Raw genomic sequence first — 27,694 nt, forward strand, 5'->3', positions numbered from 1 at the left:
GGGAAGTCTTTAAAAGCTGTAAAATGTAAATACAAATGAAAAAGTCCAAAATTCATGCCATCCTTTTCATCCTTTTTCCAAAGCTGTTTCCAGATAAAAGTATTTGCCAGGTTGATTCTGGCACCTGGGTTTGTTTGACGCCCCAGCTTTAGATTGTACACTAATGTTACAGTGAAACCAGCATAATTTGTGATAAATGTATAAATCACAACTACATTTGTGGCTTTAGCTGTTGGGAGCGACAGCTGTGGAAGACAAGTTGCAAGACGGTGTCCCACAGACCATTGAGCAACTGGCTAAAGCTGACATCAAAATCTGGGTGTTAACTGGAGATAAGCAAGGTCAGTGTCACTTTACGTTTCTTCTTATTTAAGCTTTTTTTTTGTAGATTTAAGATTTATTGATTGAGAATTATTTTGTTTTTCTTCAACAGAGACAGCAGAGAACATTGGCTATTCTTGTAACATGCTAAGAGAGGAGATGAAGGATGTCTTTGTTATCTCAGCCAACACTGCTGAAGGAGTCAAAGAGGAGCTACTGTGAGTCAGTTAGAAACAGATAAGGATCAACTGTCAACCAGAGGCTTTTTCATCATACAATTAATGACGCAATTTGTCAGTTTATGAATTTCAGTAAACTTAAATTAACTAGAACAACACGAACAGGAACTCAAACATTTGAGGCTTGATTCATTAAGTTACTTTTCCTACAGCTGTAAGATAATTTGTAGCTGTTGTTTCACAATATTTTTTGATTAGCTAGACTTGTTATTGTTAACCCACCCTCGTTTATCGCGGTAGTTACGTTCCAAAAATAACCCGCGATAGGTGAAATCCGCGAAGTAGCCAACTTTATTTTTTAATAATATTAATATTAATAGATGTTTTAAGGCTGTAAAACCCCTCACTACACACTTTGTACACTTTTCTCAGACAGGCATGAACATTTTCACACTTCTCTCTTGTTTCAAATTCAAACCTTCATAGAAAAATAAGTCCATTATAATAGAATGAAACCAAAGGCACCCGCGGTTGACTTTGAAAAACGTTTCGTCGACATTGTTGTGTTTGTCGGGGAGAAAAGTTACAAACATACAGTACAGCACTTCAGAGTCACACTGCTAGCGGTCCAAGATTTGTGTAAATTTGACAAGCTGAAGGCATTGTGTAATGTACAGGAGACACGGCACGAGACTGACTGACGGTGGTCTACAGCCAATCAGGATGAACAACACAATGCGCTGTTTTTTTTTTAAAAAAAAACAACAAAACAAAAAACAAAAAAAAAACCACCATGCAAAATTGCACAAAAAAAAGTCAGCGAAACAGTGAGGCCGTGAAAAGTGAACCGCGTTATAGCGAGGGACCACTGTACATCAAAATTTGCTCCTTTACTTACAGGACTGACTTTTTATTATTTTTTTTGAAAGGGGGGGGTGGGGGAGCAAACCTCTGTAAATTCTGTATAACTCATCACAACTTTTTGGCTAAAAATCCAAAGCCTGACATCCATGCCTTACATGGTTGTGGTTACTAGGTTGGGATTGAACATTCCTACCATCATCTATGTTCCTCAGCGGTGGGCAGTAATGTGAAAAATTAAGTTTGTGGTTACAAGGAATGGGAACAAGCTACTTCTGAAGGGTGTATGGGTTCAGACTTCTTGTTAGGATGCTGTGGGGCAGATTCAGAACAGCTGGCTTGGCAATACCTCCTTGTGCACTTAGAGGATGTGGCCATTGTAAGGGAGGTTTTGACATGTCTACTTAGACTACTGTCGCTGATAAGTGACAAAAATGGATGAGTGGTTTGATTGATGACTGAATACAAATACAGTCAAACCAAAGTCGTGCATGTTTGATTGACTTAAAAAATAAAATAATAATTGAATAAATGGAAACACAATGTGTGCAAATACAGTCCGTCTCAAAAGGTTAGTTTAGATATTTTTGACACTCTTTTTAAAGGAGAAGAGAGAGGCCACTAAAGGCAAAATGTGTCTAAAATCGGCAATTAAGAGGATAGAAAATATTTTTTAAAATTAAACACTGTTAGGCTGTTAATCTTTAGGCTCATTTTATATTTTCATTGTTGTCTATAAGAAAAATATAGTTAACAAATGAATTGTGAACTTTTTATCAGGTCATGTTTTCCATCCTCATGTTTTCAGGAATGCACGAAGAAAAATGTGTCCTGAAGCAGCAGAGGAGCCATCTGTGATTAAATCTCGAGCAGGCCTGTTTTGGCTTAAAAAGACAGAGACTGTGCAGGATGAGAAGGTGGATGGAGATTATGGACTAATTATAAATGGGCACAGTCTGGTAAGGTTTTTTTTTTTTAGGAATATTACTATTGTCAGCAAATGCTGACAGTTAACCTGTAGAGGTAACAAACTGTGTGATCAGAAAATACATGTTGCTTCTTTTTTTTTAAAGTCCGATTCTCTTATGTTTCTTAAACTTAGAGATGAATGTAGAAATTAATGGAATTCTCTTGAGGTTTTAAGGTTGCACTAAGGAGTCTTGACAGATGACCTAACTCCAATCCCTTCTTCCCTTCATCATCAGGCCTTTGCACTGGAGAAGAACATGAGGCTTGAGCTGCTGAGGACAGCATGCATGTGTCAGACAGTGATTTGCTGCAGGGTCACTCCTTTGCAGAAGGCCCAAGTGGTTCAGCTGGTCAAGAAATACAAGCAGGCTGTCACTCTTGCCATTGGGGATGGGGCCAATGATGTCAGCATGATAAAGGGTAACCTGTGAAGTCACTACTACACAAAGCTGTATTTTCATTACAACTAACCAGCTGGGAAATATGTAGTTGATATTGTGTATTTTGTTATGTATTTTATTTGCTTCCTTTTCTGCCTGCCAGTTGCTCATATTGGTGTGGGTATCAGTGGGCAGGAAGGCATGCAGGCAGTGCTGTCCAGCGACTATTCCTTTGCCCAGTTCCGTTACCTTCAGCGCCTCCTGCTGGTGCATGGCCGCTGGTCCTACATACGCATGTGCAAGTTCCTTGGATATTTCTTTTACAAGAACTTCACTTTTACGCTTGTCCAATTCTGGTACGCCTTCTTTTGTGGTTTTTCTGCACAGGTGAGATATATGTATTGTAACTATACTATAATGTAATTTAAGTAGCTTTTGTAATGGGACATAAAGTGTTTATCTATTTCAATGAGAGAAATGCAAAAGAATTTCAAATGATGCTGGACAAATGAACCAAATAACTTGATTCACATTCACCTTTTCTTAATGTTGTACTTATATGTTCATCATGGTTGTTCATAGACTGTGTATGATGAGTGGTTCATCACCTTCTACAACATGGTTTACACAGCTCTTCCAGTCCTTGGCATGTGTCTCTTTGACCAGGTATGTAGATTACAATTAACTATCAGTTTTTGGTTGACTTACATAAACCAGATTATCATCATAGTCAAGTCTCTGTATCCACTGAGCTTTCTCATCTCTTTCTCGAAACCTTGTTTTGTGCAGGATGTAAATGACCGTTGGAGTTTATACCATCCTCAGCTCTACGCTCCAGGCCAGAAGAACCAATACTTCAATAAGAAAGCTTTTGTGAGCTGTGTGATGCACAGCTGCTACAGTTCCTTAATCCTCTTTTTTATTCCCTGGGCTTCCATGCATGACACAGTCAGAGATGATGGAAAAGAAATTGCTGACTATCAGTCTTTTGCTGTATTGGCACAGACTTGTCTGCTTATTGTGGTGTACACACAGGTGAGAAATACAGCTCTCGTTACCAGAGGCATGCTTAGTAGTGATATATTTATTGTAAAATATAGAGAATCACAGAACTTTGCCACATTATTTGTCCTCCAGGTTTTTCAATGAACTGCACTGCTTTGAGAAAAAATTGCATTTAACAGTTTTATTTATGCATTTCTATACCATAAATCCGTGTGCACTCATTGGATACTTTATTAGGTGCACACGGTTATTATCACTTTGGGCCTTTTTTGCCTGCAGAACTGCTCGTTTTCATTATGGCTTCAAAAAAAGCCTGAAGTGTTGATACAAGTGTTGATTCTGACCCTACCATCTAAATGTGACTGAGATTCATGATACTAGGCAGTGCTTTTGTTCTTCTGTATGCCCTGGTTGCCGTGTTATTTGAGTTATTGTTGCTTTCCTATCATCTCGAAGCATTCTGTCAATTCTCCCCTGGCATCAACAGTGCATCTTTACCCAGAGAACTGCTGCTCACTGGATGTTTCTATGTCAGTCTCTAAATTTGAGTTTATGTGAAGAAATAAGTACACAGGACACTAATAATGATAAAAGTAAATACTTTTCCAGCTGTGTCTTGACACCTATTACTGGACAGCAGTGAACCATTTTTTTGTGTGGGGAAGCATGGTGGCCTACTTTGCCATCACATTAACCATGTGCAGCAATGGCATGTTTTATATCTTCACGTCTTCTTTCCCCTTCATTGGTAAGTACATTTACTATATTTAGTATGTTTGCCACTTTAATGTTAATTTAATGAAGTTATCAAGTTTTTTTCTATTCTAAAATATTGGTACTTTAAAGGAGACCTAAATACATTAAAACAGGGTCATGCAAACTAGCATTTAAACAAAAAGGGTTAGATTTGTGCTGGCTGTATCCTGGGATTGTGTATGTAAATTTCATCATCCATTTTTGCAGTTTGTGGAGTTACTTTCTTATATACTGTAATACTGTAATATTATGTGATTCTGACATTATTGGATTTCAGGCACAACAAGAAACTCTTTGAACCAGCCTAATGTGTGGCTCACCATATTCCTGACGTTCCTCCTCTGTATCCTGCCTGTTGTTGCTTTCCGCTTCATATTTATACAGCTTCGTCCTACCATTAATGACAAGGTAAAAAGAAAACACTTGAGAGAGCATGTAAAACCATCTTGTCTTCTATTCACCCTTTTGTCTTGTACATCAGAAAGTAGGGTATCCATAGTAAAAAGTTTACATTTAAAAAAAAAATTAAAAAAAAATCCCTTGTTTCTTTTTTTTAGGTGAGGTATAAGATGCGTACAGAGGAGTTGCCTGCACCTGCACCTCGTCGCCTACGAAGAAGGCGTAGTACTCGGTCGGGTTATGCCTTCTCTCACTCCCAGGGCTATGGTGATCTGGTAACATCTAGAAAATTCCTGATGAAACGCTCCACCAAGAGAGCCCCTCTGTTCACCCAGACAGACTCTTCCATATTTCAAAATCAGCCACAGCACTACCGCACTATTGCTGAGGAAGCCGAGGAGTCACAGAGTCACAAGCTCTAAGACGGAAGCACACAGGGACTGAAACACAGACAGTATTTTATTTTCCTAACACTGGAGCCAACCTGGCACTGAAGAAAAGATGGTGTCTTATAATGTGTGAATGTTGATATCTCTGTGAAAATATTAATTTTGCGTCAGAGAGCACAATGGTTGTTTTATTTTTTGTGCTCAATAAGTACACTTTCATATTGTGCAACTTCAATTATTACTGGCCAGTTTCTGAAGCACACTTGAAGATTTTACAAAGATGTTCTACCTTGGTTTTAGTTAATTTTATTACAAATACAATCAGCTTGTGGATTAGGATAAAAAAAAGGTTTATGTAGTCCGTAGTGTTTTTTTTCTTAGTTTTGAAATAGGTTTTCAAACTAAATAGCTGAGAAATTGCAAATAAACTAATTTATATTGATTTTTAATACAGGGTATATACTAAACAGTTTTGTTTGGAGGCAATGATCTTGAATACTGTACTATAAATTGCAATCTCATTGCAACTGCAATAAGATTAATTCTGTACTGCAGAGATTTATTTTTGCCTTCATTGGTTGTTTGGTTGTAAAGAGCAAAAACGAGAAACTTGAAATCTTTTTTCATTATTTTTACATGTGTAGTTTATACGATGTAGTTATTTACATGAAGATTATGTGTTATTATACTGTGTTAATAATTTAACATTCAGTCCTTCATGAACCTATAACTTAACCTGGCACTACTACAGTCACATTATTCACAGCGGACAGCCAGTTATTAGTCTTATCTCTGTAACTGTTTTTTTTTTTCCTTTTCATAATCTTGTTTTTAAAACAGAAACCAGAATAAAATATTTTTTTATATTTAGTAAGGTATTGAATTCTGGAAAAGTGGATTGGTATAAAAAGGAGATATCTAATTTTCTAATCCAGGCTTCAAGCAGATGTGGATTATACTCATTAACAGTTGTCAAATCATTGGACCATGCTTCTGGATGGCTGTATTCATTTTCTTCATCATGTTAAGACTTTGCTCATACTCCCTGAGTAATAAATTGCTTTTTCTAGTTCCAGCTGATCATCATCCGTCAGTTGAGCTGTAATGTATTTGTTTATGAAAAACACAGAAGTAGTGTATGTGTGAGCTTCCTCTTTGTTAACACTACACACAGTAAAAGCAGTTAACGACACACAAGGACTGAACTCTGAACTCATGCACTGTTTTCACACTGTGTTGCTCAGTGGAGCCCTTCAAAATCCACTCTTTCACTTTGCTGCCTTTTTATTGACTTAATCAATCGAGACCAAAGCATTTCCGAAGCTGAAAATGTTGAAAAGGTTGTTATAGTTCCTGACTGTATCCCTCAACAGGCTAAGGTTTCCTCTCATCGGTTACATGAATTTGACAACAGCTTTATTTCACTAGTTTCTCGACTTTTTGTTAAACTTATTTATTTATTTCAATCTTTCCCGTCATACTGAATGTAGCTATGTGTACTTCAGTCACACACTATACAAAGAACAATTCATTCTGTGTCAAAGAAAACATGAACCAAGACAGAAATTCTTTGAAATAAATGTGTGGTTTTATCAACTTATCAGGACGTGTTGAATCACAAAGCTCAGACTTGTGGATCAATCTCTTTTCATTGTTGCATTGTATCTACACATTTAGACCAGATTAGAGCAGTTGATGCCCTCAGTAAAAGAACTGGTCCTTCAGTTTTATTCTTATTACTGCTCACTGTGGATGTTGCCTCAGCAGTTCCTCGACTTCTAATGTGACACAGACCAGATGCCCTCTTTGTTAAAGATCAGCAAGCTCCAAGTTGGTGGCAATTAAAAGTATGCTTATCAAATCTGAAGCTGTGTCAAAAGATAAAGAAGTTTAAAAAGAGGTGTAAGGATATGGTCTTTATATGTATAAATTAGAGGAAAATGTTTGAATTTAGTTGTTATCTCATGTTTCTCCAGATTTTGCCACAAACATTCCAAAAAATGGACTTGTTGCTGATGTGTGGATGTAAAGTTATGTAGTATGAAAAGTATATATGATAATATGTTTGTTCATCGCACTAGGTGTTTATATGCCTTCATTGTATACGAGAAATCTGCAGCTTAAACTCTATGGAGCAGTCCGCTGGTGACACTTTTCTGGGTTATTGAGTGGGTGCAAGGGAATCCCTTCTTCAAGATTTCACTGATAGGCACACAATATCTCCAGAAGGTTCCAGACATCCGGCAAATGTTATGCTGCTTTTACAGTTAAGGCCCAATTAGAGTTCTTTTTTTTTAGTCAGAGCCGCTGACTAACCTTTTCACTCCCACTCCCAGAAAAGCTCTGATGACATGTGAACAAATCCTCTGCAGCCTATTTCGACTGTACAGTTGGATCTTCAATTTCCAGGTGCACTGTTGTACATCGGTTGTGAATTCAGCATACTTTAGCTTCTTGCTCTCGTAGGACTCCTCCACTGCATCCTCCCCTGTGACAGTAAGGTCGATAATGTAAACGAGCTGGAATGATGCTGACCATAGCACAATGTCGGCTGGTCTGGGAATCCATCAAAATGTGTGGGTAGACACTGGACATTGGGCAGGGCAAGCATGTGGGATGTTCTCCGTACCACTGGCAACAATTTTTGGAAGACAACAAAACTTCCAAAAAGACAAGAATAGGCTGCCCTGATGGTGACATTTGCAATGAATGCCTCCATCTCTCTCAGATCTTTTGAGGAGATCTTCCTCCTCTTAACTTTGTGTGTTTTTGTATGTGTCCACTCTCTGCTTGCAAACAACAAAGTAAGTGATTCATATTGAGGTCCCCTGGACAACAGTGTTCTTTTGTGTCCAAGCCCAGGTATTAAATTCCATTTCTGAGGGCAACTGGATATATACAACTGAACATATCAGACATTAAGCCAACATATTTCAAGCTGCAATAACTTGTTAGTGACAAGTAATTAAAATACATATATTTCATCAATAGAAGAAGTCTACTGGAGTTTTCTTATTTACAGATTAACTGAATTTAAGGAGCTGATATTAAAAATGTCAGAGGGAAACTGTTCAGTCTGAATGGTATGCAGCCACCACAGTTGGTCTTATATACCTTGATGTGATAAGATTCCCTCTAATTGGCTGGAGCACTTCAGTTTTGCTATTGTTTTAGTGCCTTTCCTGTCCTGCAGCTGCTCAAGTCCAAGTCCAACGAACACTGAACGGTTTACATAACCTCTTAGCTGTTAGGTGCAAGGGAATCCCTCCTCCTCTTGCATGTGCCCAAAACTTCTACTGTAGGTGCGACTACAACATTTCACCTGTTGTTCCTGTTGTCTTTTATCCTGGTAGAAGACTCAGTTGATCCTTTTTTCTCTGTTTGGGATTAAACTGGTGCATGGCCTTCCATGCACTGAAGAGACAAAAACCTGGATTTATTTTTTCAGAGATAGAAGAAAAAGGAGGGTTAAAATCTTAAAATTCAAGGACCTGCATCTGTTTGCAAGCAGGACCCAGAAGACAAAAGAAATCATATTTTTGTTTGAGGTATGTGGTTGATTTTCATTTGTTTTCAGACTCTGAAAAACTATTAGAAATGGTGTATTTTATCAGTTCTTATCAAAAACCATTTAAATCACATTAGGTTTACAGTAATTCAGACCTATTTAATATTTTTGTAAGTGGAAGAAGAAAGTTCAAATGAAACATGCCGTGGATGAATTTGTTTTTCCTTCTTAAGAAATTAGGTAGCATCAGAGTGTAGCATTGAGAAGTGAAGCAGTTAATTATTGTTTTTTTTATATTGCTCTGGATTTCACTGTGATGAATTCATATTCTTTATGTCTCACTGAGAAACATTTTTTCCACAAAAATTCCTGAAAAATAAAATACCTGCATATTATTATGGGCTGATTACTGAACAGGTCAAATGGTCAAGGATAAATCTTTATCTCTATCTGTGTAGTTAGGCATTGTTACCTCTTAAATTTAACTACAGTATAAAGAGTTGAAATGGAGTGGCGCTTTATCTTTACAGCTTTGGAGAACAGATAAAATGGGGAGGAGTGGTATGTGACTGATGGCTGTCTATCTATAGATGGATGAAGAGATATTTTGAGTGCTGTGAAACCTCAGAATTATTATTTTTGGGATGTTTTGCATCTGTCTTTCGCTCATATCCATTTTAGAAGGTGTGCTGTACATGTTAAACAGCTCCACCTTTTCACTATTAATCTTCAACTGGTTCCCTCTCGCTTTTGCCACTGTTTTCCCTTTTGGTTTCTATATTGACATATAATACCTAAAAAGAAATGACTCACTAATTAGGACTGAATAGTGGACTTTTTTCCAGGTTGTAAAATATGGAGAACCTGAGTTAAAGATGGGAACTGTGCTGTCATACTTTTGCCATTTGTGTGGACACGGAAATAAGGAAGGTGAGATTAGATGCACGTAAACTTTGCTCTACTTTACTGCATTGTTCAGTTACTGTATGTCTGTCTCAGTTTTAGTTTTATTTATTTTTGTGACATACACTGCACATTTCAAAATGTTGCTGGACTAACAGCACTGAAATGTTTGCATAAATTAAATTTGAGTTTGTCTTTCCTCAGTACTGCTGTAACATACAGTAGCATAAACTCTCTCCTGCTCTGCTTTACTCTCTCACAGAGAAGGAGAGATGCTTGCGGGCTAATGACAGAACTTTCAACCTATCTTTCCGCTATGCTGTAAGTATATAAACAAATGTTATCATGTCTATTCAGCAGATAACAAGAGGAGCTTTGGACACACCCTCAGCTTAATGTTTTGAAAGAAATGTCGAATGTCACAAAAACAGCTCTTTGTATTTACCACTCACTGAACATAAAGTTATCTATATTTGAATGTTCTAACTCTTATGAGCTACATAACAGCAGAACAAAAAATGTAGCTGGATAATAAACTGTTTTTTGAGTATATCACTTTTAGAAAATTATCCTAAATTCCCTAAAATTTTCCTTTTATCCTAAAGATTTCAGGATTTTTATTGTACCTTGTTTCTATGTCTCCCATTGAAAACATAAATTAAATATTAACAAATTTCATTACAAATATTTAAATATTAAATATTTGTAACCCTTTTTAAGTCACAGTGATACATGTTAAACTGATACCTGTCATGTAACTTTCCTCTGTCGATTTCTTTAACTTTAGAACAATGCCATCAAGACCTCCAAATACAACATCTTTACCTTCCTGCCACTTAATCTTTTTGAGCAGTTCAAGAGGCTCGCTAATGCTTACTTCCTCTTCCTCCTTATCCTTGAGGTAGACATTTTTTTCTCAGCTCTTAATGTTGCCACTCTTGTCAGAATGAATTGCATGCTGTTGTGGAAGTTTACCATTTAGTAAAGCCTGCAGACAAGCGGTGAGCGGTAGCTAACATTCTTTAATAAAAAAAAACAAAACAGAAACCAAGCTTGGTGGAGAGAATGCATCGCTGGGGCAGACGATCAGCAGAGTGTCTAAATGAGCCTAGCATGGCTCTCAGTTAAATACCTCTTACCCACATAGCAAAATTGGTATGGCCTGGATCTGGCCCACACAATGTGCTTACACATAGCCCACATACCGCAAAGAATGACGGCCCTTTGGTGGCCCATGTGTAAGTTGTGTGCAGCCACGGGCCAGTTGTAGACACACTGCTGGCCCTGTGCTGGCCCAGAACAGTTTCATCTCTGGCCCCAGATGTCACCTTAATGTGTACCTTAATCAAGCTACGTAATAACAACATGTGCCAGAACATGCAAAACAGTGCAAGAGCAACACGACGAAACTCTGTCCAGGCAGTGAATGGACTAATTCTTATATAGCACTTTTATAGTCTCGCAGATTACTCAAAGTGCTCTATACAACATGCCGCATTCACCCAATCATACACGCTTTCTCTAAACTGAGTGCTTCCTAACTACATTCATACTCTTGACATGCAAGCTTAAGGAGCCAGGGATCGAACCACTAACCTTCTGGTCAGTAGGTGACCTGCTCCACGTCCTGAGCTACAGCCACCCACTTGCAAAGATGAGTAAACCGTCACTAGGTTTTGGATAAAGTGTACACTCACAAATCTGTCAAACCTGCATTTGAAACGTTGGCTACCATAGCAGTATAGTATTGCAACATGGCATTTGGGTCTTCTAACTAAAACAGGAAAACAGGAACATAAATAGTGTCATCATTGCCAGACCTGGCCCACATCTGGTTGACATACACCCTGCCATGACACCAGTCAGTCAGAAGTGCCAGCTTGATGCTGGATCTGGGCCAGACCTGTTTTCTATGAGCGTGGGCCACATAACCCAAACCACAATCGGGCCAGATATGGCATGCCATCACATAGACAGTGCCATCTACGCCAGGCCTGCTCCATATCTGAATGATATACCACTTACCATGCCAGAAGTCAGCCAGCAGTGCCAGCTTGATACCAGATCTGGGCCAGACCTGCTTGCTATGTGGGTACAGGAACAAAAGGCAGTACACAGCTGTTTCACACCTTAAGGTTCACACTCCCTTGCTACCTCTCAGAGTCTTCGAAGAGACAAAAGACTCTTTCTGTGGAGTTGTCTGCTTCCCCCAACTTCCTTACCAGACCACAACCATCTGTCTAACTGCATGAGTATGAGACATGCTAAAATCCAGTGGCACCAAGGCATTTCAGAGTTCATTCTTCAGAGCTGACTTCAGAGTTCATTCTCTATGCTGAACACCATGTTTTTAAAATATAATCTTATTTAAAAAACTAGAAGGGACATGTATTTTGTTTTGATTTTGAAAAAAAAAGGTGACCATTAAGTTTTTCACTTTTCAGGTTCTTAAAAGCTATTATTAATGCATTAAAAACTGTTTGTGTGTGTGTGTGTGTTGACAGTTGATCCCACAAATCTCCTCTCTCTCATGGATCACCACAGGTTTTGCCTTAATAGTGGTGCTGTCTATAACAGGAGTCAAAGATGCCATTGATGACATAGTAAGTGAGAAAACCGAAAATACGGAACTAATATCAGATTTGTAAGCAAACAGTATCTTTTTCTTGTGTCAACTGAGCAGAACAGACACAAATGTGACAGACAAGTGAATAACCGGAAGGTGGACGTCCTCATGGATGGCCAGTAAGTCTTTGGAAACCCAAATGAAAAAGAAAAGAAGACCTTTTGTGTGAAGAATGATGCAGTTTTGGATTCATTTCTGTGTTTTATGCCTTTGTTCCCTTCCCTGACAGACTCAAAAATGAAAAATGGATGAATGTTCAGGTTGGGGACATAGTCAAACTGGGGAATAATGAGTTTGTCACAGTAAGTTTGGGGAGGCTATAGTAAAGATTTGAAGCAAGTGAAAGAAATTCAGTTCAAAAGTAAGTTCAAAACTAAACTCAGTGCTTTTATTTCTTAGGCAGACCTTCTGTTGCTATCTAGCAGTGAGCCCCTTAATTTAGTTTATGTGGATACAGCTGAACTAGATGGGTAAGTGTGCTGTACTGTGGTGTTTGTGTGAATGCTAGGTTGACAACTAATGTCTGACACTGTCTTGGATTTCCCCTGGTCTCCCCCAGAGAAACCAATCTGAAGGTGAAACAGGCTCTGACTGTAACTGGAGAGTTGGGAGACAACATTGAGGCACTGGCTGCCTTTAATGGTGAGAATCTGAATGAAACAACACACAGTCTGATTTGTAAAAGTGAAACCTGTTTGTGTCATTGGGAAATGTAATATGAGAGCAAAACTAACAAAGATTTTTTGGGGGTTGATAGCCGGTCAGCTGAGTTAAGAATTAATGCAAGTACCAAAATAAATAATGCATAAATGCAAAAAATAATTCTTCACATTGGGATCTTAGGTTTTATTTTTTTGTTTGTTTCTTTGCTTTGTTAGGTACATCTGTTCACCTGCTAATTAATACAAGCATATAACCAGCCAATCACATGGCTGCAAGCCAATGCATTTTAACATGTGGACAGGGTTAAAATGATCTGCTAAATTTCATACCGGCCATCAAATGAGATAGAAAGTTGATTCAAGGGACTTTGAACGTTACATCGTTGTTGGTGCCAGATTGGCTAGTCTGAATATTTCAGAAAATGATGATCTGCTGGGATTAACCCACACAACCATCTCTAGGGTTTCCAGAGAATGGTCCACAAAAGAGAAGATAGCCAGTGAGCAGCCGTTCTCTAAGCGAAAATCCCTTGTTGATACCAGAGGTCGGAGAAGACTACCCAGACTGCTTCGAGCTGTCCTCTAACTATCCTGTGAACTGTTTAGAATTATTTGTTGACACTGATCTCTGTTTCTCAGGCGAAGTGCGATGTGAACCTCCCAATAACCGTCTAGACAAGTTCAAAGGGACTCTGACTGTGAACGGGGAAAGATACGCCTTGGACAACGACAAAGTGCTGCTCAGAGGCTGTACTCTCAGGAACACTGAGTGGTGCTTCGGTCTGGTCATCTTTGGAGGTACACTGTGCACTGCAACTGTGTACAATTTGCACTTTGAGTGATGTTTTTTTGGTCTAGCCTTTATTGTTTTCTCTGATACTGATGTATGAAGTTGTACATAAGAGACTAGAGCAGGAAGGGGATGCGGTTACATCAGCAAAGGTATGCAGAAGATAATCTGCCACAGATTCTAGAGTGTGAAGTTCTTAAAACAACAATATCACAGTAATGACATATTAGTGGTGTCTCATTTAGGCCATTCTCCTTCTAAGGCTAACCAGTCTGGAAACATACTGAAAACTGTATCTGCATCACTGTCAGTGTCTCTACATCACATTGAACCTTTCCAGGTCCTGACACTAAACTGATACAGAACAGCGGAAAGTCAATGTTCAAACGGACAAGCATTGATCACCTGACAAATATCCTCGTGTTATGTGTGAGTTTACACAAGCACAAATACAAAGAAAGTCACATAAAGTCTCAGCTTAAAGACATAGAACTTAAAGACAGTGATTAGTTTTTCACCTGAGTGACAAAAGTATTATTGTTTGAATAATCAAGAAGTGTGATATTTTTATTTCATCAGATCTTTGGTTTCCTTGCATCTATGTGCTCCATTTTGACCATTGGCAATGCAATCTGGGAAACAAACGAGGGCTCTGTGTTCACTATGTTTCTTCCTCGTGAACCGGGCATTGATGCTCCTCTCGCATCGTTCCTCATCTTCTGGTCTTATGTCATTGTCCTTAACGCATTGATACCAAGTTCACTCTATGTCAGGTAACTTTCAGCACAGACAAATAATGAAACCAGAAAACAACCAAAGCTGGTTTGAACAGTTGAGACTCTTGCTAATATGTATCACATGTTGAAAATTTGCCATTTTGCGTGACATTGTTAGCGTGGAGTTCATTCGTCTGGGAAACAGCTTCTTCATAGACTGGGACAGGAAGATGTACTATCCTAAGAACGATACTCCAGCTCAGGCAAGAACCACCACACTCAATGAGGAGCTCGGCCAGATTAAATACATCTTCAGTGACAAGACTGGCACTCTGACGCAGAACATCATGACTTTCAACAAGTGCTCCATTAATGGAAAAGCTTATGGTGAGCAGCTTTGCTTGTGTAAAAATTAGTGAGGCAAATGGAAACACATTGGTTGAACAACTGATTTTACAGTACATTTATCATATATTCAGGGGACCTCTATGATTTCTCTGGACAAAGAGTGGAAATTACAGAGGTGAGAGGAAAACACATGATTACCCTGTTTGTGAACTATGTTTAAAGGAAGTATTGATCCAAGATTTTCTTGTTTTGGCTTTTCCTGCAGAGGACAGAGAGAGTGGACTTCTCCTGGAACAGTTTGGCAGATCAAAATTACAACTTTCATGACCACAGTCTGGTGGAGATGGTGAGAAGTGGAAACCCTGAGACTCAGGAGTTCTTCCGCTTGCTATCCCTGTGTCACACTGTCATGCCTGAGGAAAAGAAAGAGGGTGAGGGGTCCCCTTAAAGACATCTTTATTTCATTTACATTTCAGGAGATTTGCAGTACATCTCCTGATAATAAATATTTTTGAATAATACTGATTCACGTTATTTGTAACCATTTAGGAAGCCTTACACAAGCTCAAATACAGAATATTCCTATAGGATTTTAACTCTGAATGAAGGGCAATAAAATACACTGATAGGGAAGGGAATTCCATATAGGCAAGTAGACTCACAACTTTAAGGAACCTAATTAGAGATAAGTCTAAGGAGCTTGGAAAGATAAGTGCCTGGACCTTATGTTTCTTGAAGATGTTTCACCTCTCATCTGAGAAGCTTCTTTAGTTCTTTTCTTTCAAAAGTCTCAGAAACAATAGTCATGGGCCTTTCAAAGAAGTCCAGAAAAGGGGTTTAGTTTATGAAAGTAGTTTTTTTTACACACGAACTGTATATCTAATTTTTTCTAAATCCATACATGACATTATATCTTTTACCCATTGCACATGTGAGGGGGAAGAAGAGTCTTTCCACTTAAGTAAAATAGCTCATCTGGCCAGCGGTAATGAAAAGTTTAATGCTCTGAGTCTGGAGTTGAGACACTTCAGGTTCTGGGCCGCACCAAATATAGCACAGAGTGGCTCTGGTTTGATTTGGTGCTGCAGGACTTCAGACATTGTTTGGAAAACAGAGTTCCAAAAGTTGGCCAACGAAGAACAGGATCAGTACATATGAAGTAATGTACCAGGAGCACCGCCACACGTTCTACAGGTTGGGTCCACCACTGCCAACTTAGCCCTGGACCAGTGCCCCTGATGAACTATCTTTAACTGAATGAGCTTGTGTCGAGCACACATTGATATTGATATATTGTGAACTTGTCTAAGGATAGAGTCATTGAAGAATACCTTTCCTCAATTTTGGATGTTTACCATTCAAAATTAATGAAGTGATTAAGGAATCCAGACATTTAAAAGAGGATTTGGGAATCAGGATGGGGAGGCATTGAAATACGTATAGGAATTTTGGAAGCAGCATCATTTTCACAAAGTTAGTCCTGCCCATTAAAGAAGGATAATGGGGATCATCTAGAGAATATACACTATGCTTACACTGTTCCAGCAGAAGGAGGAGATTCTTCTTAAACAAGTGATTCAAGTGTTCTGTGACACATATCCTAAGGTAATCAAAGTGATCAGTAACTATTTTAAAAGGGACATTTACAACATCCAGAACTCAAGCCCTCTCATTAATCATAAACAATTCGCTCTTATTCATATTAATTTTATATCCGGAGAGCTGACTGAAACCATTTAGTGTATATTAACTACAGCAGATAAGGAGGTGGGTGGGTTGGAAAGAAATACAAGAAGGTCATCGTACAGTACAGTACAGTGTACAGTGAAACTCTATGCTCAGTGCCCCCTCCATTTGCCTTGTACACCTCCACTGCCACGGACTGCAATTGCTAATGGCTCAATTGCCAGGGCAAAAAGCAAAGGACTTAAAGGACAGCCCTGCCTCATTCCACGGTATAGCCCAAAATAGTCAGAGTATTGACAGTTGGTTACCACTGAAGCTGTGGGACTGGCGTACAGAAGTTTAATCCAGGAGCAAAATAAATGGCCCATACCAAACCTTTCTAAAGTAAAAACCAAAAATTGCATTGTTAAAACCTGACAAAGAAAGGGAGCCAAATCATCAAAGAATTTTTTGACAAAAGTCTTTAGAAAATCCATCAGGACCTGAAGATTTCCCGGATTGTATGGATGCTATTACCACCTGAATGTCCTCTTTTGTAATGGGGGCTTCAAGAGTTTGTCTAAGCGAAGGCATATCGATGGATTCAAAGAAGTCATGCAAATCTTTTACATTTACTGTAGATTCTTACGTATAATTTAGAGTAAAACGAGGAAAAAACGTCATTAATCGCCTTCTGATCTGTAATCATCACTCCATTGTCCACCCTCACTCCTGTTATGATTTGTTTAGCCCTCATATCGCGTAGCTGATTAGCCAATAGCTACCAGTCTTTCCACCATGTTCGTAAAATTCACTCTTGTTCCTAATCAGACATCCTTCAACTTGCTGAGTGGAAATTAGGGTGAGTTTGGTTTGTAAGCTCGGCTTGTAAGCTCAGGCGTTCTTTGTACAGTGCCGGTCATGGTGATTAAGCTTACTGCCTGTCGATGCTCAAAATCTGGTCTGAAATAAGCCTCTGCTCCCACTGTGCACAGTCTTTTAAATACTGCCACTGAAATGATTTCTCCTTTCAGGAATACCTTTAAAGCCTCCCATACCGTTCTATTTGGCATACCAGGTGTTCTATTCTCATTAAGAAATTTTTTTTAATTTTAGAAGACATATTAGAGACAAATTGTTCATCCGTGAGCAGCAATGGAGCCAATCTCCAGAGCTTTCTCACAAAGTCACAGCTCTGAACGGCAATTTTTGTCAGGGCTGGTGTGAAAAGACAGGACTCATAGGCAGGGCTCCTTTGAAGAAGACAATCCCTAGAAACTGAGTGCCCCAACACACAAATTTTCAAATTGCAACATTATATGCCAGTTTTCAAAAATTGCCATCTCTGTTTTACCTGGTAGGGGAGCTCAATTATCAGGCTCAGTCTCCTGATGAAGGCGCTCTGGTAACTGCTGCGAGAAATTTTGGATTTGTGTTCCGATCACGCACACCAGAGACCATCACAGTCGTAGAGATGGGCAGACAAGTCATCTATGAACTTCTGGCCATTCTGGACTTTAATAATATGAGGAAGAGGATGTCAGTGATAGGTGAGAGGAAGTAGATATAGGTTTTTTTGTGTCGCTATTTTCAGTGACCACACTTTGTATATTCAAAAGATAAACAACTTCTCATCTCTCAATGACTTTATAACCTTGAAACTTTCCCTGTGACTTCCAGTGCGCAGCCCAGAGGGGAAGTTGACTCTGTACTGCAAAGGTGCGGACACAGTGATTTTTGAAAGACTGCACCCCTCCTGTAACAAACTGATGGAAGTAACCACTGACCACCTCAATGTGAGTGATCCAAAGCATATAAAAGTAGCATGAAGCTAAAGTCAATGAAAGTTTAATATAATTAATATAATTTAACATTTGACTTCTTCAATTATCAAACAAAAACAGGAGTATGCAGGTGATGGCCTCCGTACGTTGGTTCTGGCCTACAAAGACTTGAATGAGAACTACATGATAGATTGGAAACAGCGCCACCATGAGGCCAGTGTTGCCATGGAGGGACGTGAAGAAAAACTTGATGAACTTTATGAAGAGATAGAGAAAGATATGATGGTTAGTACACGTGCTGAAAACTTTGTCAATTGCTAGATAGACTAACATACCAATTTGCTGCTTGATTACTTAGTAGTAGTTTTCCAGAAATTATACTTTATACCATGGATATCAAACTCAATTTACATCGTGGGCCACAATATAGCCCACTTTTATGTTAAATGGGCTGGACCAGTAAGACTCTGCTTGTCCCATGTCAGTTTTTTATTACACGTTTCTATCTTACAATATCTTACAATAAGAAAATAAAAGTCCAATTTTTTTTTCCTTCCATCATATTTTCCAAAACTGTCCAGTGAGCAGATTAGAGTGTATGCCAGGGTAATTCTGGCACCTAGGTCTTATATTTGACACACTTTATATTGTACACTAATGTTACAGTAAAATCAGCATAATTTGTGATAAATGTATAAATCACAACTACATTTGTGGCTTTAGCTGTTGGGAGCGACAGCTGTGGAAGACAAGTTGCAAGACGGTGTGCCACAGACCATTGAGCAACTGGCTAAAGCTGACATCAAAATCTGGGTGTTAACTGGAGATAAGCAAGGTCAGTGTCACTTTTTTTGTCTTTTTAAACTATGCATTTCAAAGTTGATAAAGACTGCGTTATGATGTGTAATACATTCTTATGTTTCTGCCCTCATTAATCTACGCACAATCTCAGAGCATCAACAGTTTTGGTTGAGTTTCCATGGTTTCAAGTCACAGATTTAATGTACATATTGACGAATGCTCTGAGTCGTTTCAGCTTCTGTTTGCTGTAAGATTGACTTTAAAGATTTATAGCACCTTGGTGATTGAGAATTATTCTTGTTTTTTTTTTCTTCAACAGAGACAGCAGAAAACATTGGCTATTCCTGTAACATGCTAAGAGAGGAGATGAAGGACGTCTTTGTTGTCTCAGCCAACACTGCTGAAGGAGTCAAAGAGGAGCTACAGTGAGTCAGTTAGAACCAGATGATGATTGTATTCTGCCAATCGGAGGCTGTTACAGCATATGAATTCTTGTGAGCTTTTTGTCAAGTCATGTTCTCTGTCCTCATGTTTTCAGGAATGCACGAATGAAAATGTGTCCTGAAGCAGCAAAAGAGCCATCTGTGATTGAATCTCGAGTAGGCCTGTTTTGGCTTAAAAAGACAGAGACTGTGCAGGATGAGAAGGTGGATGGAGATTATGGACTAATTATAAATGGGCACAGTTTGGTAAGAAGGCTTTTTTAGGCATATTACTATTGTCAGCAAATGCTGAAAATCCCCTGCTAGTTGACCTGTTTTGTTTTGCTTTTCTTGCTGTAGCTATTCAACAGTAGAGGTCACACTGTGAGATCAGAAAAAACATTGGCTTTTTAAAGACTGATTATCTTATGTTTCTTAAACTTGATTTAATCTACACATAGAGCAAAAATGTAAAAATGAATGGAATGCTCTTCAGGTTTTAAGGTTGCACTAGAGCAGTGGATCCCAAACTTTTTTTGCCCCCCTTTGTTTTCCAAGAAAATTTAGTTTATTCCACACCTCAAACCTTTTGTAAACAATTAAACAAATAAAAGTTAACTGCAATAAATTACGGGTTGCAATAAAATAAACCACTACCTCTTTTAAATAACAGAAAAGCAAACCATCTTTGCAGTGTAATTATTTTATGTATATTTATATGTATATTTTACTGCGTAAGAATATTGATAACATTGCTATCAATACATTTTTCAAAAAATGTCTCTCTGTGCAAAATGGGTTTAAAAACATAAACAGCTGTGGGATACTGTTTGTCGGTGATTTGAACCGGGGGAACAAATTGTGGCAGGATCAGTGTTGTGTGTTGTGTGGACATAGTGATGTTTTAGTTTTGTGAAAAAGTGAAAAATGAGTGTTGTTACATTACCTTTCAGTTTGAGGGTTACAACAGAAAATTATATATTTATTGATCTCACGTGGTATCGGATGGGATTATTTTAACAAACAAAGGACAGTTTGCGTGATAATTATTTTTATTGTCCTGTAACTTTACTGTATAAAGAGCTGAAACCTCCAAAGTTTCAGGAGTAGTTAGTTGTTATAAGAAGTGTTTGTAAACTAAAAATCAAGAATGTGGAATACTGTTTGTCTGTAATTTCGAGCCCAGCATGTGCTCCCGACACAGGCGAAACAAATTCTGTCAGGGATACCTACCTTGGCAATGACAGCTGTTGTGCAGGTGAAGCCAAAGGCAAGATATGCTTCATCATAAGTTCTAGTCTTTGGCTTGGAAGGAAGTTGGTTTGGAAACATATTTGGCGATGCTTCAGCCTCTGCTTTGCATTTGTGTGGGAGCCCCATCAAAAAACCTGTCCATTATGCTAGCAGTCTCCAAGCATTGTTTTTTGTTTTTTTTATTTTAATATCATAGCCCCCACCCCCAGGGGGCACGCCCCCCACTTTGGGAACCACTGCACTATGGAGTCTTGACAGATGACCTAACTCCAATCCCTTCTTCCCTTCATCATCAGGCCTTTGCACTGGAGAAGAACTTGAGGCTTGAGCTGCTGAGGACAGCATGCATGTGTCAGACAGTGATTTGCTGCAGGGTCACTCCTTTGCAGAAGGCCCAAGTGGTTCAGCTGGTCAAGAAATACAAGCAGGCTGTCACTCTTGCCATTGGGGATGGGGCCAATGATGTCAGCATGATAAAGGGTAACCTGTGTAAAATTACTAATACATAGAACTGTATTTTCATTACAACCAATCAGCTGGGAAATATGTAGCTACTGTTACTGATCCTGGCCATTTTATTTGCTTCCTTTTCTGCTTGTCAGCTGCTCATATTGGTGTGGGTATCAGTGGGCAGGAAGGCATGCAGGCAGTGCTGTCCAGCGACTATTCCTTTGCCCAGTTCCGTTACCTTCAGCGCCTCCTGCTGGTACATGGCCGCTGGTCCTACATACGCATGTGCAAGTTCCTTGGATATTTCTTTTACAAGAACTTCACTTTTACGCTTGTCCAATTCTGGTACGCCTTCTTTTGTGGTTTTTCTGCACAGGTGAGATATATGTATTGTAACTATACTATAATGTAATTTAAGTAGCTTTTGTAATGGGACATAAAGTGTTTATCTATTTCAATGAGAGAAATGCAAAAGAATTTCAAATGATGCTGGACAAATGAACCAAATAACTTGATTCACATTCACCTTTTCTTAATGTTGTACTTATATGTTCATCATGGTTGTTCATAGACTGTGTATGATTAGTGGTTCATCACCTTCTACAACATGGTTTACACAGCTCTTCCAGTCCTTGGCATGTGTCTCTTTGACCAGGTATGTAGATTACAATTAACTATCAGTTTTTGGTTGACTTACATAAACCATACTCAGGTCTCTGTGTCCACTGAGCTTTCTCATCTCTTTCTCAAAACCTTGTTTTGTGCAGGATGTAAATGACCGTTGGAGTTTACAGCATCCGGAGCTCTACGCTCCAGGCCAGAAGAACCAATACTTCAATAAGAAAGCTTTTGTGAGCTATCTGATTCATGGCTGCTATTGCTCCTTAATCATCTTCTTTATCCCATGGGCTTCCATGAATGATGCAGTCAGAAATGATGGAAAAGACATTGTGAGCCATCCATCTTTTGCTTTCCTGCTACAGACCTGTTTGCTTGCTGTGGTGCACACACAGGTGAGAACATAGAGAAGCACAGAACTATTTATCCCCTTTTTTTCTTTCTTTTTTTGTCAATAAACTGCAGTGCTTTGAGAAAACATCACATTTGACAGCTTGATTTATAGATTTCTATATCATAAATCCATGCACCCTTGCTGGACACTTCACTAGATGAGATGAGAGATGAGTTAGCCTTTATTTGTCAGTTGCAGGTCTTTTGCCCACAACCGAGATGACAGACCTTGCCGACCGTACATACAATACACAAACATCAAGTTGGGGAGACAGGTCAGGCTAGGTAGCGAGAAAAAAAAAACATCGAAATGTGTAACACAAAAGGATAATACAGGAATGCACAGATATCAACACACCATAGCACAATAAACACAGACAAGCAACATGGGAAAGAGTTCCAGTGTGTACATCTGATCTGGGACCGCTGCAATCTTTCGACTGCGCCTGCAACTGACCCGATGTCCACATCAGAGGGGAGTTAAGCGTTGGACGTGGCGTTGGATCTGGGGTAGGGAGGGTGATGCGTCAGTGAGTGCTTATCAGTATCAGTATATGTATGTGTGTGCGTGTCCAGAGTTCAGCTGAGACAGTGTCCTTCGCCCTGCCAGGCTAAGTAAACAGTCTTCCAGCCAACCCAGGTGGCATTGCATGGAATGGGAAGGAACAGACTAAACACAGTCGTTATCAGGGTGTTTTTGTTTGGCTCCAGCCTTGCGACCGCAGCTGGCGCCAAGAGGGTATCCGCATGAAGTGAAGTGATGGTGCTTTTTACTTTAGTGCGAACAGCTCATATGAAATTCAAAGCCGTTCTACAGTCCAACACTGGTCTCTCAATCTCCCGTTGGAGAGCTGCGAGCTTCGCCATACTTGCGTTCTGTGATGTTGTCATTCTTGTGTTCAAAGAGGCGATTCTGAGAAGTCACGACAGTGTGCCTCCCCGAGATGTCATCCGATTTGCGCCCAGAGATGTTATTCCGAGCTAGCCCTTCCGAGATGTATCCAGTCTGCATTCAGAGATCTTATTCTGAGTATTCACAGCAGCCGTAGCCTCTCCAAGATCTCATCCGTGCTGCACTCAATGAGCCCATTTTGAGAAACTCACGCCTCTCCCATCGTTCCAATCCCAGCGGGCAGCCTTGTGGAGGTTTGAACAGCCGGTTCCGCTTTCTTAATTCAGTCAGGGCTAAGCCAGCTCCGATCAGCCAGAACCCTGTTACCATGGTTCCGAATAGGTAGATATCTTCAGCACTCAGGCTCACCCGAGCCCAGACTCCTCATTGAGAAAGGGGTGTCAATTGCATTCAGGGACCAGTTGATCCAATCCATAATTCCTCTTTTAGATTTTAGAGAACAGACTGTGAGAGAGTGTTCCAGGGAAAAGTAATACAAAAGTAATACAAAAAACACGAGACCAGACAAGGACATAAGCAGGGAAGATAAGGGAGAGGAGAGGGGAAAAGTGCGTCCGCCTCCTCCGAGAGCTGAGAGAGCTTGTAACAATGTGCACATAGTGTTACAATTAGTTTGGACCCCGTTTTCACTGCAGAACTGCATTTAATCATTATGGCAAAGATTCAACAAGGTGCTGGAAACATTCCTCAGAGATGAGGGATTCCAAATCACAACAACAGCGCCTTGAGGCGACTGTTGTTGTGATTTGGCACTATATAAATAAAATTGAATTGAATTGAATAGATGTAGATCCATATTGACATGACAGCATTACACATTTGCTGGATATTTGTCAGCTGCACATCCATAATGCAATTCTCTCATTGCACCACATTCCAAAAAGGGCCATATTGAATTGAGATCTGGTGATTGTAGAGGCCATTTGAGTATAGTGAAGTCACTGTCATGTTCAAAGAACCAAATTGAGATGATTTGAGTTTTGACGTGGTGCTCTATCCTGCTTGAAGAAGCCATCAGAAGATGGGAGTACTGTGGTAATACAGAGATGGACATGGTCAGCATCAGTACTAAACAATCCTCAGCTAGTACTAACAGTGTGCCAATAAAATATTCCCCACACTATTTGACCTGTGTTGATACAATGGAAGATGGATCCATGTTTTCATGTTTAAATTCTCCAAATGTTAATTCAGAACCTGAGACTCATCAGAGCAGCCAGTGATTTTCAACCTTCTGTTGTCTAATTTGGGTGATCCCTTACAAACTATAGTCATGGTTTTCTGTTATTAGCTGACAGGAGTATTACCCAGTGTGGTCTTCTGCTGCTGTAGCCCATAGTTTGATGTGTTGTGTGTTTAGTGATGTTCTTCTGCATACCTTAGTTGTAACAACTGGTTGTTTGAGTTACTGTTGCATTCCTATCAGCTCAAAGCAGTGCTGCCATTCTCCTCTGACCTCTGACATCAAGGAATTTTTGTCCAGCAAACTGCTGATCACTAGATATTTTCTGTTTTGGACCATTCTTTGTAAACCATAGAGATGCTTGTGTAGAAAAATCCCAGTAGATCAGCAGTTTTTAAAATACTCGGTTGAAATGGTGTACCTAACAAAGTGGCAGTATATTAGTCTGTTGTAACAGATAGACTTCCATTCTATCTCAGTCAGTAATTTTAATTGTGCACCAGGACACTAACAATAATGTATTAATAGTACAGTACTACTACAGTAGTAGTAGTAATAATAATAACAATAATGTTCTACTTTTCAGCTGTGTGTTGACACCTATTACTGGACAGCAGTGAACCATTTTTTTGTGTTGTTAAGCACGATAGGCTACTTTGCCATCTCAGTCACCATGTACAGCAATGGCATGTTTTATGTCTTCCCGTCTTCTTTCCCCTTAATTGGTAAGTACATTTAATGCATTTAGTATGGAGGCCACATTAATGTTAACTTTATCAGGTTTTTTCTATTCTAAAATTTGAGTATATGAGTCATGTGATTGTGTCCTTTTTGGATTTTAGGCGCAGCAAGAAATACTTTGAACCAGCCTATAATGTGGCTCACCATATTCCTGACGTTCCTCCTCTGTATCCTGCCTGTTGTTGCTTTCCGCTTCATATTTATACAGCTTCGTCCTACCATTAATGACAAGGTAAAAAGAAAACACTTGAGAGAGCATGTAAAACCATCTTGTCTTCTATTCACCCTTTTGTCTTGTACACCAGAAAGTAGGGCATCCATAGTAAAAAGTCTACATTTAAAAAAAAAAAAATCCCTTGTTTCTTTTTTTTAGGTGAGGTATAAGATGCGTACAGAGGAGCTGCCAGGACCTGCACCTCGTCACCTACGAAGAAGGCGTAGTACTCGGTCGGGTTACGCCTTCTCTCACTCCCAGGGCTATGGTGATCTGGTAACATCTAGAAAATTCCTGATAAAACGCTCCACCAAGAGAGCCCCTCTGTTCACCCAGACAGACTCTTCCATATTTCAAAATCAGCCACAGCACTACCGCACTATTGCTGAGGAAGCCGAGGAGTCACAGAGTCACAAGCTCTAAGACGGAAGCACACAGGGACTGAAACACAGACAGTATTTTATTTTCCTAACACTGGAGTCAACCTGGCACTGAAGAAAAGATGGAATCTTATAATGTGTGAATGTTGATATCTCTGTGAAAATGTTGTTTGCCACAGAGAGCACAATGGTTGTTTTTATTTTTGTGCTTGATATGTACAATTTCCATATTTTGCAACTTGCATTATTACTGACCAGTTTCTAAAGCACACTTGAAGATTTTACAAAGATGTTCTACCCTGGTTTTAGTTAATTTCACTACAAATACAATCAGATTGTGGACTAGGATTTTTTTTTAAAAAGGTGTATGTATTTTTGCTTAGTTTTGAAATAGGTTTTCAAACTAAATAACCGAGAAATTACAAATATAGGAATTGATATTGATTTTTAATACAAAGTATATACCAAACAGCCAGTTATTAGTCTTATCTCTGTAACAGTTTTTTTTCCAAAACAACAAGTCAGTTAAATCCTGTTAACATGTATTTGGGAAATTTAAAATAGTCTTAAAATAATCTGAAGACAGAAACTGTGATGAAAGGAAAAAAAAATAACATTCCTTGTTGATTTTTATTTTTTGTAAGGTATTAAATACTGGAAAAGTGGATTGGTATAAAAAGGAGATATCTAATTTTCTAATCCAGGCTTCGAGCAGATGTGGATTATAGTTATTTAAACCACTGGTCATTGCTTCAGGATGGCTGTATTCATTTTCTTCATCATCTTGCATATTCTACTTCCAGTTGATCATTATCCGTCAGTTGAGCTGTAATATATTTGTTTATGAAAAACACAGAAGCATTGGTAGGGCTGGGATAGTGTATATGTGACCTTTGTTAACACTCTACACAGTAAAAGCAGTTAACGACACACAAGGACTGTGAACTCTGAACTCATGCACTGTTTTCACACTGTGTTGTTCAGTGGAGCCCTTCAAAATCCACTCTTTCACTTTGCTGCCTTTTTATTGACTTAATCAATCGAGACCAAAGCATTTCCGAAGCTGAAAATGTTGAAAAGGTTGTTATAGTTCCTGACTGTATCCCTCAACAGGCTAAGGTTTCCTCTCATCGGTTACATGAATTTGACAACAGCTTTATTTCACTAGTTTCTTGACTTTTTGTTAAACTTATTTATTTATTTCAATCTTTCCCGTCATACTGAATGTAGCTATGTGTACTTCAGTCACACACTATACAAAGAACAATTCATTCTGTGTCAAAGAAAACATGAACCAAGACAGAAATTCTTTTGAAATAAATGTGTGGTTTTATCAACTTATCAGGACGTGTTGAATCACAAAGCTCAGACTTGTGGATCAATCTCTTTTCATTGTTGCATTGTATCTACACATTTAGACCAGATTAGAGCAGTTGATGCCCTCAGTAAAAGAACTGGTCCTTCAGTTTTATTCTCATTACTGCTCACTGTGGATGTTGCCTCAGCAGTTCCTCGACTTCTAATGTGACACAGACCAGATGCCCTCTTTGTTAAAGATCAGCAAGCTCCAAGTTGGTGGCAATTAAAAGTATGCTTATCAAATCTGAAGCTGTGTCAAAAGATAAAGAAGTTTAAAAAGAGGTGTAAGGATATGGTCTTTATATGTATAAATTAGAGGAAAATGTTTGAATTTAGTTGTTATCTCATGTTTCTCCAGATTTTGCCACAAACATTCCAAAAAATGGACTTGTTGCTGATGTGTGGATGTAAAGTTATGTAGTATGAAAAGTATATATGATAATATGTTTGTTCATCGCACTAGGTGTTTATATGCCTTCATTGTATACGAGAAATCTGCAGCTTAAACTCTATGGAGCAGTCCGCTGGTGACACTTTTCTGGGTTATTGAGTGGGTGCAAGGGAATCCCTTCTTCAAGATTTCACTGATAGGCACACAATATCTCCAGAAGGTTCCAGACATCCGGCAAATGTTATGCTCCTTTTACAGTTAAGGCCCAATTAGAGTTCTTTTTTTTTTAGTCAGAGCCACTGACTAACCTTTTC

At 39.0% G+C, this 27,694-nt stretch overlaps 2 protein-coding genes across 6 annotated transcripts in view; both read left to right on the forward strand.

The window, feature by feature from the left end:
* The window catches only part of LOC116333440 (phospholipid-transporting ATPase ID-like), a 66,845-nt gene that overhangs the window by 7,154 nt on the left and 31,997 nt on the right, over positions 1 to 27,694 (forward strand). For 4 of the 5 annotated variants that reach the window (XM_039615371.1, XM_031756684.2, XM_039615372.1 and 1 more), the window contains exons 19-28: positions 230 to 341; positions 434 to 539; positions 2,170 to 2,320; positions 2,567 to 2,750; positions 2,874 to 3,097; positions 3,293 to 3,376; positions 3,500 to 3,745; positions 4,325 to 4,463; positions 4,749 to 4,879; positions 5,029 to 6,859. In XM_039615371.1, coding sequence (XP_039471305.1) covers positions 230 to 341; positions 434 to 539; positions 2,170 to 2,320; positions 2,567 to 2,750; positions 2,874 to 3,097; positions 3,293 to 3,376; positions 3,500 to 3,745; positions 4,325 to 4,463; positions 4,749 to 4,879; positions 5,029 to 5,292 — 1,641 coding nt within the window. In that variant the 3' untranslated portion in view covers positions 5,293 to 6,859. Of the gene's footprint in view, positions 1 to 229; positions 342 to 433; positions 540 to 2,169; positions 2,321 to 2,566; positions 2,751 to 2,873; positions 3,098 to 3,292; positions 3,377 to 3,499; positions 3,746 to 4,324; positions 4,464 to 4,748; positions 4,880 to 5,028; positions 6,860 to 27,694 lie in introns of those variants that run through there. The other variant, XM_039615374.1, reaches the window with a different exon arrangement.
* On the forward strand, positions 8,597 to 26,528 carry LOC116333388 (phospholipid-transporting ATPase ID-like). The gene is given in 28 exon segments (XM_039615376.1): positions 8,597 to 8,807; positions 9,613 to 9,697; positions 9,933 to 9,991; positions 10,458 to 10,571; positions 12,175 to 12,273; positions 12,354 to 12,415; positions 12,526 to 12,598; positions 12,696 to 12,766; positions 12,856 to 12,938; positions 13,598 to 13,756; positions 14,089 to 14,177; positions 14,328 to 14,521; positions 14,643 to 14,851; positions 14,944 to 14,987; positions 15,078 to 15,243; positions 17,839 to 18,027; positions 18,158 to 18,273; positions 18,382 to 18,546; positions 18,985 to 19,096; positions 19,382 to 19,487; positions 19,601 to 19,751; positions 21,035 to 21,218; positions 21,341 to 21,564; positions 21,760 to 21,843; positions 21,956 to 22,201; positions 24,882 to 25,020; positions 25,138 to 25,268; positions 25,410 to 26,528. Coding segments are annotated over 27 exon segments (3,588 nt in total). The 5' UTR covers positions 8,597 to 8,807; positions 9,613 to 9,642; the 3' UTR covers positions 25,674 to 26,528.

Source organism: Oreochromis aureus, linkage group 7 (assembly GCF_013358895.1).
Source record: "Oreochromis aureus strain Israel breed Guangdong linkage group 7, ZZ_aureus, whole genome shotgun sequence".
Taxonomy (NCBI): domain Eukaryota; kingdom Metazoa; phylum Chordata; class Actinopteri; order Cichliformes; family Cichlidae; genus Oreochromis; species Oreochromis aureus.